Consider the following 16,728-nt stretch of genomic DNA (forward strand, 5'->3'; position numbering starts at 1 on the left):
AGAGAGAAAGAAAGTAGAGGGGAAGAGAGAGATCTTCATTAATCTTGTCATCAGATTGATCAATACTGCTACTGTCTGATATACATTGACTGATGTCTTGTCTCACCAGGTAGTTGAAGAGGATGAGAGGTCTGCTGAAGGTCACCGATGTTCATCAACAGCTTCCTCAGCATGTACATCAGCTCGTCCTGATACACATGGAAACATGTGTCAGTTCAAACAAAAACACATTAACAACAGGAGGGGTTGTGTTCAGTGGGGGAAAAAGCAGGTAAATTCGGTCAACCTTCAACAACCTTAACCCAATACATGAAGAAGGTGATACAAACCGAAACGCCTGTGTACAACTTTTCCCTGCCTGCTGTAAAAGCATGAAAAAAAACATGAAAAAGAAAAAGTAACTTTTTAGAGTTCTGTCTCGTAATCTTTTTGTGTAAGAACCACCTGTCATTTTTTGTATTTAGGATAGAGAAAATGTTTTGAAACGTTTTGAAACAGGGAGGCAGTCTACTAACAACAGATTTTGTCCATAACAACATAGATTGAACAACATACTGAAGAGGGGCAGGATTCTATTGGTCCAATCATATGAGACTGCAGAGTATTTTGATGGACAACGGCTGCTCTACCTGTCGATTGCTAACGGTGAGCTTCTCCAAGAAGTGCCTGAGCACCAGGGCGGGGTCTTCGATCAGACAGTTCCACAGGATCTGCTGGGCCACTGCACTCACTGCAGGATCATGGTAAATGGATCATAAGAAAATTATCATGAGTTTTCTCAGGACAGACCGAAACATTGCTTTTCTATTTTATTCAACAGCGTGTATTGTGATGAAAGGCAATGTGTTGTGTTACAGTGGACTCTAGAGTGGCCTTATGGGTATCTATGGAATGCATCTGCAGGTTTCTGATCTCACCCTGTACAGAATGTATTCTATTCTCATCCTCTCCCCTCTCCCTCCCTCTCTCTGCCTCTCTAGTACATTACATGACAGTTTGTGTTGAGCGACGCCACCCACCTGCCACACCGTCCCTCGCACCTCCCGTCCTCCATCAGGTGCACTATGGGTAAGACGGCGGCACAGATGCATGCTGGGAAGACGGCCTGGGGGCTGCAGCATGTGATGAGTGGGCGTGTGCTCCGTAGTGTTCTCCTCATCTAGTAGACAAGAACAACCCATGAATCACTACCACCTTATTCTACTGTAGTTAGGAAGGTGTATTACTGTAGTTAGGAAGGTGTTCACCTGTAGTTAAGAAGGTGTTCTGCTGTAGTTAGGAAGGTGTTATACTGTAGTTAGAAGGTGTTCACCTGTAGTTAAGAAGGTGTTCTGCTGTAGTTAGGAAGGTGTTATACTGTAGTTAGGAAGGTGTTCACCTGTAGTTAAGAAGGTGTTCTACAGTTAGGAAGGTGTTATACTGTAGTTAGGAAGGTGTATTACTGTAGTTAGGAAGGTGTTCACCTGTAGTTAAGAAGGTGTTCTGCTGTAGTTAGGAAGGTGTTATACTGTAGTTAGGAAGGTGTTATACTGTAGTTTGAAGGTGTTATACCAGTTAGGAAGGTGTTATACTGTAGTTAGGAAGGTGTTATACTGTAGTTTGGAAGGTGTTCTACTGTAGTTAGGAAGGTGTTATACTGTAGTTAGGAAGGTGTTATACTGTAGTTTGAAGGTGTTCTGTTGTAGTTAAGAAGGTGTTCTGCTGTAGTTAGGAAGGTGTTATACTGTAGTTAGGAAGGTGTTCACCTGTAGTTAAGAAGGTGTTCTGCTGTAGTTAGGAAGGTGTTATACTGTAGTTAGGAAGGTGTTCTGCTGTAGTTAAGAAGGAAGTTAGGAAGGTGTTATGCTGTAGTTAGGAAAAGGTAAGTTATGCTGTAGTTAGGAAGGTGTTATACTGTAGTTAGGAAGGTGTTCTGCTGAAGTTACCTGTAGTTAGGAAGGTGTCTGCTCAGTTAGGAAGGTGTTATACTGTAGTTAGGAAGGTGTTCTGCTGTAGTTTGGAAGGTGTTCTGCTGTAGAAGGTGTTATACTGTAGTTAGGAAGGTGTTATACTGTAGTTAGGAAGGTGTTCTGTCAGTAGTTAGGAAAGGTGTTATACTGTAGTTAGGAAGGTGTTATACTGTAGTTAGGAAGGTGTTATACTGTAGTTAGGAAAGGTGTTCTACCGCAGTTAGGAAAGGTGTTCTACTGTAGTTAGGAAGGTGTTATACTGTAGTTAAGAAGGTGTTCTGCTGTAGTTAGGAAAGGTGTTATACTGCCAGGAAGGTTTCAGTAGCTAGGAAGGTGTTCTGCTGTAGTTAGAAGGTGTTCTGCTGTAGTTAGGAAGGTGTTATACTGTAGTTAGGAAGGTGTTATACTGTAGTTAGAAGGTGTTCTACTGTAGTTAGGAAGGTGTTCTGCTGTAGTTAGGAAGGTGTTATACTGTAGTTAGGAAAGGTGTTATACTGTAGTTAGAAGGTGTTATACTGTAGTTAGGAAGGTGTTATACTGTAGTTAGGAAGGTGTTATACTGTAGTTAGGAAGGTGTTCTGCTGTAGTTAGAAGGTGTTAGGAAGGTGTTCTGCTGTAGTTAGGAAAGGTGTTCACTGTAGTTAGGAAGGTGTTCTGCGCTGTAGTTAGGAAGGTGTTCTACTGTGAGTTGGAAGGTGTTCTACTGTAGTTAGGAAGGTGTTCTACTGTTCTACTGTAGTTAGGAAGGTGTTCTACTGTAGTTAGGAAGGTGTTCTACTGTAGTTAGGAAGGTGTTATACTGTAGTTAGGAAGGTGTTCTACTGTAGTTAGGAAGGTGTATACTGTAGTTAGGAAGGTGTTATACTGTAGTTAGGAAGGTGTTCTGCTGTAGTTAGGAAGGTGTTATACTGTAGTTAGGAAGGTGTTATACTGTAGTTAGGGAAGGTGTTCTGCTGTAGTTAGGAAGGTGTTATACTGTAGTTAGGAAGGTGTTCTGCTGTAGTTAGGAAGGTGTTCTGCTGTAGTTAGGAAGGTGTTATACTGTAGTTAGGAAGGTGTTCTGCTGTAGTTAGGAAGGTGTTATGCTGTAGTTAGGAAGGTGTTCTGCTGTAGTTAGGAAAGGTGTTCTGCTGTAGTTAGGAAGGTGTTCTGCTGTAGTTAGGAAGGTGTTATACTGTAGTTAGGAAGGTGTTATGCTGTAGTTAGGAAGGTGTTCTGCTGTAGTTAGGAAGGTGTTATACTGTAGTTAGGAAGGTGTTCTGCTGTAGTTAGGAAGGTGTTCTGCTGTAGTTAGGAAGGTGTTCTGCTGTAGTTAGGAAGGTGTTATACTGTAGTTAGGAAGGTGTTATACTGTAGTTAGGAAGGTGTTCTGCTGTAGTTAGGAAGGTGTTATACTGTAGTTAGGAAGGTGTTCTGTAGTAGTTAGGAAGGTGTTATACTGTAGTTAGGAAGGGTGTTATACTGTAGTTAGGAAGGTGTTCTGCTGTAGTTAGGAAAGGTGTTCTACTGTAGTTAGGAAGGTGTTATGTTATACTGTAGTTAGGAAGGTGTTCTGCTGTAGTTAGGAAGGTGTTATACTGTAGTTAGGAAGGTGTTCTGTAGTTAGAAGGTGTTCTGCTGTAGTTAGGAAGGTGTTATGCTGTAGTTAGGAAGGTGTTCTGCTGTAGTTAGGAAGGTGTTCTGCTGTAGTTAGGAAGGGTGTTATACTGTAGTTAGGAAGGTGTTCTGCTGTAGTTAGGAAGGTGTTCTGCTGTAGTTAGGAAGGTGTTATACTGTAGTTAGGAAGGTGTTATACTGTAGTTAGGAAGGTGTTCTGCTGTAGTTAGGAAGGTGTTATACTGTAGTTAGGAAGGTGTTCTGCTGTAGTTAGGAAGGTGTTATACTGTAGTTAGGAAGGTGTTATACTGTAGTTAGGAAGGTGTTCTGCTGTAGTTAGGAAGGTGTTATACTGTAGTTAGGAAGGTGTTATACTGTAGTTAGGAAGGTGTTCTGCTGTAGTTAGGAAGGTGTTGTAGTTAGGGAAGGTGTTATGCTGTAGTTAGGAAGGTGTTAGGTACTGTAGTTAGGAATAGTTAGGAGGAAGGTGTTATACTGTAGTTAGGAAGGTGTTCTGTAGTTAGAACTGTGTGATTAGGAAGGTGTTCTGTAGTTAGGAAGGTGTTCTACTGTAGTTAGGAAGGTGTTCTACTGTAGTTAGGAAGGTGTTCTACTGTAGTTAGGAAGGTGTTCTACTGTAGTTAGGAAGGTGTTCTACTGTAGTTAGGAAGGTGTTCTGCTGTAGTTAGGAAGGTGTTATACTGTAGTTAGGAAGGTGTTCTAGTTAGGAAGGTGTTATACTGTAGTTAGGAAGGTGTTATACTGTAGTTAGGAAGGTGTTCTGTAGTTAGGAAGGGTGTTCTGCTGTAGTTAGGAAGGTGTTATACTGTAGTTAGGAAGGTGTTCTGCTAGTTAGGAAGGTGTTAGTTAGGAAGGTGTTCTGCTGTAGTTAGGAAGGTGTTCTACTGTAGTTAGGAGGGTGTTCTACTGTAGTTAGGAAGGTGTTCTACTGTAGTTAGGAAGGTGTTCTGCTGTAGTTAGGAAGGTGTTATACTGTAGTTAGGAAGGTGTTCTGCTGTAGTTAGGAAGGTGTTCTGCTGTAGTTAGGAAGGTGTTATACTGTAGTTAGGAAGGTGTTATACTGTAGTTAGGAAGGTGTTCTGCTGTAGTTAGGAACTGTAGTTAGGAAGGTGTTCTGCTGTAGTTAGGAAGGTGTTATACTGTAGTTAGGAAGGTGTTCTGCTGTAGTTAGGAAGGTGTTCTGCTGTAGTTAGGAAGGTGTTATACTGTAGTTAGGAAGGTGTTATACTGTAGTTAGGAAGGTGTTCTGTAGTTAGGAAGGTGTTATACTGTAGTTAGGAAGGTGTTATACTGTAGTTAGGAAGGTGTTATACTGTAGTTAGGAAGGTGTTCTACTGTAGTTAGGAAGGTGTTATACTGTAGTTAGGAAGGTGTTCTACTGTAGTTAGGAAGGTGTTCTACTGTAGTTAGGAAGGTGTTCTACTGTAGTTAGGAAGGTGTTCTACTGTAGTTAGGAAGGTGTTATACTGTAGTTAGGAAGGTGTTCTACTGTAGTTAGGAAGGTGTTCTGCTGTAGGAAGGTGTTCTACTGTAGAGGAAGGTGTTCTGCTGTAGTTAGGAAGGTGTTATACTGTAGTTAGGAAGGTGTTCTACTGTAGTTAGGAAGGTGTTCTGCTGTAGTTAGGAAGGTGTTATACTGTAGTTAGGAAGGTGTTCTGCTGTAGTTAGGAAGGTGTTCTGCTGTAGTTAGGAAGGTGTTATACTGTAGTTAGGAAGGTGTTATACTGTAGTTAGGAAGGTGTTCTACTGTAGTTAGGAAGGTGTTATACTGTAGTTAGGAAGGTGTTCTACTGTAGTTAGGAAGGTGTTATGCTGTAGTTAGGAAGGTGTTATACTGTAGTTAGGAAGGTGTTATACTGTAGTTAGGAAGGTGTTCTGCTGTAGTTAGGAAGGTGTTCTACTGTAGTTAGGAAGGTGTTACCATAGTTAGGAAGGTGTTATACTGTAGTTAGGAAGGTGTTATACTCAGTTAGGAAGGTGTTCTTTGTAGTTAGGAATATACTGTAGTTAGGAAGGTGTTTGCTGTAGTTCCTATTGTTCCCTGTAGTTAGGAAGGTGTTATACTGTAGTTAGGAAGGTGTTCTGCTGTAGTTAGGAAACACTGTAGTTAGGAAGGTGACATACTGTAGTTAGAAGGTGTTCCACTGTAGTTAGGAAGGTGTTCTACTGTAGTTAGGAAGGTGTTATACTGTAGTTAGGAAGGTGTTCTGCTGTAGTTAGGAAGGTGTTATGCACTGTAGTTAGGAACCCCTACTGTAGTTAGGAAGGTGTTCTGCTGTAGTTAGGAAGGTGTTATACTGTAGTTAGGAAGGTGTTCTGCTGTAGTTAGGCGCTGACTGTAGTTAGGAAGGTGTTATACTGTAGTTAGGAAGGTGTTCTGGCCTGTAGTTAGGAAGGTGTTCTGCTGTAGTTAGGAAGGTGTTACTGGAGTGCAGGTGTTCTGCTGTAGTTAGGAGGTGACATGCTGGTTAGGAAGGTGTTATACTGTAGTTAGGAAGGTGTTCTGCTGTAGTTAGGAAGGTGTTCTGCTGTAGTTAGGAAGGTGTTAGCTGTCAGTTAGGAAGGTGTTATTAGTTAGGAAGGTGTTCTGCTGTAGCTAGGACGGTGTTCTACTGTAGTTAGGAAGGTGTTTACATATGTACAAGCTCTGTGCCAAGTGCATGATTTTATCATGGTGCTTTAGAGGTCAGGGGTTATACTGGTGTGTGGGCAGGAAGGTGCACTGTAGTTAGGAAGGTGTTATACTTAGTTAGGAAGGTTTGTAGTTAGGAAGGTGTTATACTGTAGTTAGGAAGGTGTTCTGCTGTAGTTAGGGAAGGTGTTCTGCTCAGTTAGGAAACCTAAATAGAGTTAGGAAGGTGTTCTAGGTTTATTAGGAAGGTGTTACAGTTAGGCTGGGTGTTCTGCTGCAGTTAGGCTTCTCTTATTGTGTAGTTAGAAGGTGTTTAGGTCAGAATCAGTAGGGTTTCCTGAATGAAGGTGTTATACTGTAGTTAGGAAGGTGTTATACTGTAGTTAGGAAGGTGTTCCTTGAATTAGGACACCTCAAATCAATAACCATATGTACAAGCTCTGTGCCAAGGCATGATTTTATCATGGTGCTTTTATCAGATATTATCAGGTGAGGATTTGCTTTCCTATTCCTCCCCATGTGCTGAATCTGACCAGCATTCAAAAACACCATTCTGACACCTATACTAGCATGCCACTTCCTGAAGCCATGTCCTGCATTCTATGTGGGATCCTAATATGGGGAACATGACCCCTACAAGGTGGGCAGGTGTGTTTGCTAACGGTAACACAGTCTTACCCGGCCTCTTGGAGCGGACTGACCACACGGAGCCGCGGCGGAAGGGAGTAGTTCCTGTGAGAGTTATGATGCTGGCCTCGCGCCAAGATGCTGGACGCCTCCTTCTTCTGCTGCGGGGAGGAGTTTTTCAGGAGTCAGTCACTCTGCCAGCTGCTGGCTGACTGACTGCATTATTCAACGTGTTTTACAACTAAGCACTGTAGGTTGTGGACTCGAAGGTAGGGTTGTTATCTGGTGGTATAGCCAGTATAGTGTTGTTTTTGTTATTTTTAAAGATGAAGCACTCAGTAAATAGAAAGGGTTTATTGTTAGATGTTCAGTTGTTAGTGCTTCTCCAAATTGGAGGTCAGAATCAGTGGTTTCCTGAATGGGACGGGAGTGTGTGTGTGTGTGTGTGTGTGTGAAAATGTGTGTGTGTGTGTGTGTGTGTGTGTGTGTGTGTGTGTGTGTGTGTGTGTGTGGGTGTGTGTGTGTGTGTGTGTGTGTGTCCTCCCTCCCTGCTGCAGGTTTTTGTGTGTGTGCTGGTGTAAGTGTGGAAAGAGGGGTGTGGGTGTGTGTGGAGGGTGGACGTGGGGGAGGATGTGTGTGTGTGTGTGTGTGTGTGTGTGTGTGTGTGTGTGTGTGTGTGTGTGTGTGTGTGTGTGTGTGTGTGTGTGTGTGTGTGTGTGTGTGTGTGTGTGTGTGTGTGTGTGTGTGTGTGTGTGTGTGAAGGACAAACAGAGAAACAGAGGCTCAGGGAGGACTGTGGATAGGCTCATTCTCAGGGGGTCCTGTTTATAGTACAATTACAATACTGGCATCTGGTAGACATTTGGTAATGTAAGCTATCTGTCTCTTCAAATAGTTATGGATGACACATGCCGTTATATTCTCCTGATAAGACTGGAAACATTATTACTTTCCCAAATTGTACATTTCGAATCATGAGGATAAACGCGGAATCCTGGGGATTTGGGAAAGTTAACTACATTTTGCAACCCTAGATCAACTCCACCATGCACAGGGATCAGTGTTTACCATTGAAATAGCTGTCAGTAAAACTTACTACATTCAAATCCATCAGGAGAGTATATCCAGTGCAACAGCTCATTTGAGCATTCTAACCGGCACCAACAGAGATATCACAGCGGATGTTTGATAGAGTGACGTGAAAATGTTGACGTTTGAACAGTGAAATGGCCGTCGTGGCCATATAGATCTCTCCTTCAAAATGACCAATGCATGCAGCTTTCCCAAAAGCCGAGCATTACAGTACAGAAAACGTGGGTGGCTTGTATAAGATGCATGTATCCAGAATGGCCCGTACGAGGCCCCTAGTATAGCACCTCCCCTAGGTCTTAATGTTTGTGGGAATCAGACAACCCAGCAGGCAAAACTGGTTGCAATGGCGTGTTATATCGCCTTTAATGACGTCATGCATGGTCCGGTTGGACACTGGTTATATAATGGACATTGTGTTGAACTTATCTGACCAGATAACAATCAAAATATAACGTCTTTCCAATGACGCATTCATTACGTCATGAAAAAATACGTTTTTACCTGCTTGTAACAGAGATCAGTTGGTTGTAATCTGGTTATATATGATGTCTTCTCAACCAGAAAACCAATTTACAACGAGAACATGAGCATTATTAAGACCCCCATGTGCCAAACTTTTGCCCGCTGAAATAGACAGACATCTCTCTTTGAATTTTATCTCATTCAGTCATCAAAAGATGAACTCAGTTTCCCATGATGCGCAAGCATCCGTACATAATTACAACTTACTATAGGAATAGGATTGATTGAATAAATGTGGGGAACTAAAAACAAAGACAATTGATAGATTGATAAATAACGAACAGGACTATTGTCTCAGACAGTACAATGACCAGTCTTTTGATCTAGTATTGTTTTACATGTTTTTTAGACAGACAAAAAAAAAGCATAGCAACACAAAGAAATTAACCCCAAAAAGTGTCATGGCCGACTATCAATTTAGTAGCATAATAATGTACTGTTTATCAGTCCTCTAAAGCTTATTTCCTGGTGCCGCCAAGTTTAAACACAAGGAATAAATACATTGGGATAACAGTACCAAGTGTTACCATAACAGTTGTAGCATAATGGGTCCGTTGTAGCATTAGTAAGGTTAGTAAAAAAGACGAAACTCCACAACCCAATTCAATTAACAGTGCTATGTCCATGTAATTCAATATACATGCACCAATAACGTACACCACAATAGACTTAAAATGTCAAGACAAATGTGTACTTTGGTTTATAGTAAACATTTGTCAACCACTAGGCTCATTGTAAATTCTGTAAGTATCTGCTGATTGGACAGTAATCAGGCAGCAGGGCGGGACACAGAGTTGTCCTCGTTGATTGGGTCTTGGCTGCCAGTGTTGGAGGTACCCAGGGGCGGGTCAAACATGGGCACACAGGGCATGCCAGGGGATAGGTGAGGGCAGGGCAGTTGATGCTGGGCGGAGGGATCTAAAATATAGAGAATTATGTAGATTAGTTCATGAGAAAATAATTCAACAAAGCAAAGAGACTTAACAAAGAGGCCTACACTTTAGACTCAAGATCATTTTAAATAATGACAAAGCCACAGGACTCAGAATAGAACCTTGGGGATACCCGTTGTCAACTCCTCATTTTGACTAACAGTTGTTTTAGTAGAGGCTACAGCCCTCTGCACCTGAAGATCTGCTGGGCACCCCTCCTCCATGCGGCCACACCTGGTAGCGGAAGCGCCACAGCGTGTAGAACTTGAACACCGAGTTGATGCGCTGGCTCGCCTCAGCGTGCTGGAACTCAGCCATCATCATCTCTGTCACCGAGTCAGGCACCTTCACCGCACACAGCAAGAACATGGCAGCTGGGGAGTGGTGAGAGGACGGGGGTTAGAGAGAGAGAGGTAAAGTGAAGCGGGGTGACAGAGAAAGTGGGGATGGACAGAGATACAGCGTGAGAGAGAGAGATACAGAGCGAGAGAGAGAGAGAGAGAGAGAGATACAGAGCGAGAGAGAGAGAGAGAGAGAGAGATACAGAGCGAGAGAGAGAGATACAGAGAGAGAGAGAGAGAGAGAGAGAGAGATACAGAGCGAGAGAGAAAAAAGAGAGGGAAAAAAAGAGAGAGACAAAGAGAGAGAGCGAGAGACAGAGAGAGAAAAAGAGTAGAGACAGAAAGATGTGGTGACAAAAAAATATATACTACATTTTAAACTCTTCCATTTATCTTTAGACTGGAGGCAAAGCAGTGAGCACAGATTCAGAGTTTGGAGTGGAGCCCAGAATAGGCTTGGAATAACTCTAGTTACTGACATTAAAAGAGAAATTGTTCAAATAGAAACCCTGCTATCCATGACAGTCACCCATAGTTCTCTGTAGTCACCTGCAGCGGCAGCCATATGCTCGTCCACACTCAGCAGGAGCTCCCAGGCTGCAGGCTGGACGTCTGCGTACATGTCCTCTGTCAGGATGGGCGCCGCCTTGATCAGCAGTGACAGAGGAGCTGGGGACAGGCTCATCACCTGAGGGGAGAGGCCACAGCCAGCAAGGGTTAGCATTAGCATGCTAGTGGAGATCTGATAGCATTGCTAGTGTGGCCATATAGCTTGTATAGCATGCTAGGGACAGAAGGGCCAGGGACAGGCTCATCACTTGAAGGGAAAGGCCATAGACCACAGACAGCCAGCGTTAGCATTAGCATGCTAGTAGATATACCATTGCTGCTGTAGGCCTATAGCTTGTATTTTGTATGGTATTGCATGGTGCTGCAATATACTTGAGTTGGCTGAGAGGGCTGTAGCGAGTTAGCATGCTACTTCAGTAGTAGAATTAGAGATGATGTATTTGAGTGGGTAGAAGCGTGTGGGCGTGGGGTGAGGACATCTTGGCATGAGGTTGGCATCTTGCTCTAGATAAACAAGCATGTGGCGACACAGTGGCATCTGTTGACACACTGCTTCAGACAGATGGACGGACAGACAGACAGACAGACAGACAGACAGACAGGCTGGCTAGACAGGACCATAGAGACAGACAGGCGGACGGACGGACAGAGACGGACGGACGGGACGGAGGCGGACGGACGGATACGGACGGACTACCACGGACAGACAGACAGACAGACAGACAGACAGACGACAGACAGACAGACAGACAGACAGACAGACAGACAGACAGAAGCAGACGGACGGACAGACAGACAGGCTGACGAACAGAGACACACAGGCTGACGGATAGACAGACTACCAGACAGACGGATGGACAGACAGACGCTCTGGCACATGCTATGGCGACCAGGGCATGTGTTGGCATGAGGGCTGTAGGTGGGCACCTGGTTGCGGATGTACTTGAGCATGCCCGTGTCCTTCTTGCCCTCGGTGTTGGAGTCTTTGGGGCGTCTCTTCATGGACGGGGTCCTCAGACTTGACTTGTCTGACCACTGGAGACACAAAGAGAGGAAGACATTGGAAAATACAAGTCACTTCAGTTACAGTATCATCAAACCACTCCACATTACATCACTTCAATACATGTGCTGCTGCCATGTTATGTTGCTACCATGTTGTTGTCTTGTCATGTTGTGTTGCTACCATGCTGTGTTGTCATGTGTTGCTGCCATGCTAATGTCTTGTAGGTCTCTCTATGTAGTGTTGTGGTGTCTCTCTTGTCGTGATGTGTGTTTTGACCTATATTTTATTAGTATTTTTAATCCCAGGCCCTCGTCCCCGCAGGAGGCCTTTTGCCTTCTGGTAGGCCATCATTGTAAATAAGAATGTGTTCCTAACTGACTTGCCTAGTTAGATATAGGTTAAATAAAAAAAGAAACATGCCAACCTTACATCACTTCAATACATTTAAATTCACACCACTCCACATCACTTCAATACATTTAAATTCACACCACTCCATATCACATCACTCCAATACATTTAAATTCACACCACTCCATATCACATCACTTCAATACATTTAAATTCACACCACTCCATATCACATCACTTCAATACATTTAAATTCACACCACTCCATATCACATCACTTCAATACATTTAAATTCACACCACTCCACATCACTTCAATACATTTAAATTCACACCACTCCACATCACTTCAATACATTTAAATTCACACCACTCCACATCACTCCAATACATTTAAATTCACACCACTCCACATCACATCACTCCAATACATTTAAATTCACACCACTCCACATCACATCACATCAATACATTTAAATTCACACCACTCCACATCACTTCAATACATTTAAATTCACACCACATCACTCCAATACATTTAAATTCACACCACTCCATATCACATCACATCAATACATTTAAATTCACACCACTCCATATCACATCACTCCAATACATTTAAATTCACACCACTCCACATCACATCAATACATTTAAATTCACACCACTCCACATCACATTCCAATATATTTAAATTCACACCACTCCACATCACTTCAATACATTTAAATTCACACCACTCCACATCACTTCAATACATTTAAATTCACACCACTCCACATCACTCCAATACATTTAAATTCACACCACTCCACATCACTTCAATACATTTAAATTCACACCACTCCATATCACATCACTTCAATACATTTAAATTCACACCACTCCATATCACATCACTTCAATACATTTAAATTCACACCATTCCATATCACATCACTTCAATACATTTAAATTCACACCATTCCATACTCCACATCACTTCAATACATTTAAATTCACACCACTCCACATCACTTCAATACATTTAAATTCACACCACATCACATCACTTCAATACATTTAAATTCACACCACTCCATATCACATCACTTCAATACATTTCAGTCCACTCCTCTCTGCGCCCACCTCCTTGTTTTTCTTGGACCGGCACTGATGTTCCCTGCACTGTCTTCTCAGGCTGTCCACTGTCTTAGAGCAGCTTGATGGCACCACCAGGCGGGCACAGGAGCGGCTGTGGTGCAATACAGCGTGGGTTCAGAACCCCGTCCACAGATGAAACTCTGCTGGGGTTGCACAGCAGAATCATGATTAGAGGAAGATTCAGAGGGAACAACAGTTATACAGGATGAATGGGGTTGATGAGGACAATGTGCAGCTTTATAGCATGTGTATACAGGTGACCCCTCCATGAGGGCAATGTGCTAGCTTCAATAGTATGTGTATACAGGGAATGGGCTTGATGAGGACAATGTGCAGCTTTATAGCGTGTGTATGCAGGTGAATACTTGATGAGGACAATTCTAGCTTTATAGCGTGTGTATCACTTGAATGGGGCTTGATGAGGACAATGTGCTAGCTTTATAGCGTGTGTATGCAGGTGAATGGGCTTGATGAGGGCAATGCTAGCTTTATAGTGTGTGTATGCAGGTGAATGGGCTTGATGAGGACAATGTGCTAGCTTTATAGCGTGTGTATACAGGTGAATGGGCTTGATGAGGGCAATGTGCTAGCTTTATAGCGTGTGTATACAGGTGAATGGGCTTGATGAGGGCAATGTGCTAGCTTTATAGCATGTGTATACAGGTGAATGGGCTTGATGAGGGCAATGTGCTAGCTTTATAGCATGTGTGGTCAGGTGAATGGGATTGATGAGGGAAATGTGCAGCTTTATAGCATGTGTGGTCAGGTGGGGATTGAGGAGGGCAATGTGCTAGCTTTATAGCATGTGTGGTCAGGTGAATGGGCTTGATGAGGGCAATGTGCTAGCTTTATAGCGTGTGTGGTCAGGTGAATGGGGTTGATGAGGACAATCTGAGCTTTATTGCAGTGGTCAGCTGCATGGGATTGATGAGGGAATGTGCAGCTTTATAGCATGTGTGGTCAGGTGAATGGGGTTGATGAGGACAATCTGCTAGCTTTATTGCATGTGTGGTCAGCTGCATGGGATTGATGAGGGGAATGTGCTAGCTTTATAGCATGTGTGGTCAGGTGAATGGGGTTGATGAGGACAATCTGCTAGCTTTATTGCATGTGTGGTCAGGTGAATGGGATTGATGAGGGAATGTGCTAGCTTTATAGCATGTGTGGTCAGGTGAATGGGCTTGATGAGGGACAATGTGCTTGCTTTATAGCATGGTCAGGTGAATGGGCTTGATGAGGGCAATGTACTAGCTTTATAGCATGTGTATGTAACAGTATAGCTTCCGTCCCTCTCCTCGCCCCTACCTGGGCTCGAACCAGGGACCCGCTGCACACATCAACAACTGACATCCACAAAGCATTGTTACCCATCGCTCCACAAAAGCTGCGGCCCTTGCAGAGCAAGGGGAACCGCTACTTCAAGGTCTCAGAGCGAGTGACGTCACCAATTGAAACGCTATTAGCGCGCCCCACCGCTAACTAGCTAGCCATTTCACATCGGTTACATGTATACTGGTGAATGGGCTTGATGAGGACAATGTGCTAGCTTTATAGCATGTGTATACAGGTGAATGGGCTTGATGAGGACAATGTGCTAGCTTTATAGCATGTGTATACAGGTGAATGGGCTTGATGAGGACAATGTGCTAGCTTTATAGCATGTGTATGCAGGTGAATGGGCTTGATGAGGGCAATGTGCTAGCTTTATAGCATGTGTATACAGGTGAATGGGCTTGATGAGGGGAATGTGCTAGCTTTATAGCATGTGTATACAGGTGAATGGGCTTGATGAGGGCAATGTGCTAGCTTTATAGCATGTGTATACAGGTGAATGGGGTTGATGGGGGCAATGTGCTAGCTTTATAGCAGTGTGTATACAGGTGAATGGGCTCTGATGAGGGCAATGTGCTAGCTTTATAGCATGTGTATACAGGTGAATGGGCTTGATGAGGGCAATGTGCTAGCTTAATAGCATACTGTATACAGGTGAATGGACTCTGATGAGGGAATGTGCTAGCTTTATAGCATGTGTATACAGGTGAATGGGCTTGATGAGGACAATGTGCTAGCTTTATAGCATGTGTTAACTACTATGGGGACATCACAGGTGAACAGAGTTGATGAGGGCAATGTGCTAGCTTTATAGCTGTGTATAGGATGAATGGGCTGCCATGATCTTTGGGCAAATGTGTGCTTTATAGCGTGTGTATACAGGTGAATGGGCTTGATGAGACAATGATGCTAGCTTTATAGCTATGTATACAGGTGAATGGGCTTATTCAGGACTAATGTGCAAGCTTTATATGGTGGTATGCAGGATTCTGAGATCAGTGGTCACCAGTGTCAGGTTAAACAAGTATGTAAGTTGAATGCCCTGCTCTGGGACAGCAGTCCCTCCTCGTTCTCTGACTCAGTCTTGCGGGACATCACACAGCTCTTACAGGCTGCCGGCATGGCGGATGGTAGTTGACAGAGCCCGCCGGTTCCCCTGAACCCTGGCCGGCTTGATCTGCAGTTCCTGGTGCTCCATGGACTTCCTGTCATGTCACAACACACAGCAATACTGTATCAGATTTTACTGAAGTCCCATACTTCCCATACACTGGGTTTATGACTCTCGTGAAATCTGTTATACACTGGAGTTGCATACTTCCCATACATGGGTTCATTGCGTCCTATACACTAACTACTCAAAGGGGACAGATGACAATGAATGCTATACATCACACATGTTGATACAGAGTGGTTGAATGACAGGTGACTACTATGACTGGGTTTAGTAGGCAAATCGGGCCCATAGATCTCTGGCCAAATGTAGTGTCCCACTTACACTGGATTTATGGTGCCCATACTTCCCATTACACTAGTTTATGATGATCCTATTAGTTCCCATACATCTATTTATGGAAGTTGTCACCAGATCAGATCTTATTCAGTCCCATAATTCCCATACACTGGGTTTATGGGGGTGGGACTTCTGAGATCAGTGGTTAGTGAAGTCGTATACACTGGGTTTACTGGTTTATGAAGTCCCATACTTCAGTGACAGTGTCCCTGCTATACACTGGGACAGCAGTCCCATACTTCCCTGACTCTGAGTCTTGGCTGGGGACATCTTGGTGCTCTTAGGATCCCTTCCGGCCCATACGGACTGGAGGACAGAGAGCCCCCCATCTTCACCCCTGGGTTTAAACTCCTGGCCCCCTTGATCTGCAGCAGGCGAGAGCCCCCAGTCCGACTCTTCCTGATGGGAGCTGGACGGGCAGAATTCAAAAGGTTAGTCTGCAATCTCACTGGGTTTTATGAAGATTTATGAAGTCCCATACTTCCCATACACTGGGTTTATGAAGTCCTATACTTCTATACTTCCCATACACTGGGTTTATGAAGTCCTATACTTCCCATACACTGGGTTTATGAAAGTCCCATACTTCCCATACACTGGGTTTATGAAGTCCTATACTTCCCATACACTGGGTTTATGAAGTCCCTATACTTCCCACACACTGGGTTTATGAAGTCCCATACTTCCCATACACTGGGTTTATGAAGTCCATACTTCCCATACACTGGGTTTATGAAGTCCCATACTTCCCATACACTGGGTTTATGAAGTCCTATACTTCCCATACACTGGGTTTATGAAGTCCCATACTTCCCATACACTGGGTTTATGAAGTCCCATACTTCCCATACACTGGGTTTATGAAGTCCCATACTTCCCATACACTGGGTTTATGAAGTCCTATACACTGGGTTTATGAAGTCCCTCCCATACACTGGGTTTATGAAGTCCCATACTTCCCATACACTGGGTTTATGAAGTCCATACTATACACTGGGTTTATGAAGTCATACACTACTTCCCATACCATACACTGGGTTTATGAAGTCCTATACTTCCCATACACTGGGTTTATGAAGTCCCATACTTCCCATACACTGG

The 16,728-nt window shown here is 43.6% G+C and overlaps 1 protein-coding gene across 1 annotated transcript in view; it reads right to left on the reverse strand.

The window, feature by feature from the left end:
- Nucleotides 1–106: 106 nt before the first annotated feature.
- LOC124025816 (protein unc-80 homolog) overlaps nucleotides 107–16,728 on the reverse strand; it is a gene marked incomplete at both ends in the record, with an annotated part of 76,403 nt that continues 59,781 nt past the window's right edge. The window contains 11 exon segments of the mRNA XM_046339140.1: nucleotides 107–188; nucleotides 630–730; nucleotides 1,020–1,048; nucleotides 6,877–6,986; nucleotides 9,230–9,357; nucleotides 9,566–9,745; nucleotides 10,262–10,400; nucleotides 11,210–11,317; nucleotides 12,768–12,873; nucleotides 15,224–15,319; nucleotides 15,821–16,036. Of these exon segments, the coding sequence (XP_046195096.1) occupies nucleotides 107–188; nucleotides 630–730; nucleotides 1,020–1,048; nucleotides 6,877–6,986; nucleotides 9,230–9,357; nucleotides 9,566–9,745; nucleotides 10,262–10,400; nucleotides 11,210–11,317; nucleotides 12,768–12,873; nucleotides 15,224–15,319; nucleotides 15,821–16,036 (1,295 nt within the window).

The sequence above is a fragment of the Oncorhynchus gorbuscha genome, unplaced genomic scaffold (genome assembly GCF_021184085.1).
Source record: "Oncorhynchus gorbuscha isolate QuinsamMale2020 ecotype Even-year unplaced genomic scaffold, OgorEven_v1.0 Un_scaffold_2462, whole genome shotgun sequence".
Lineage (NCBI taxonomy): Eukaryota > Metazoa > Chordata > Actinopteri > Salmoniformes > Salmonidae > Oncorhynchus > Oncorhynchus gorbuscha.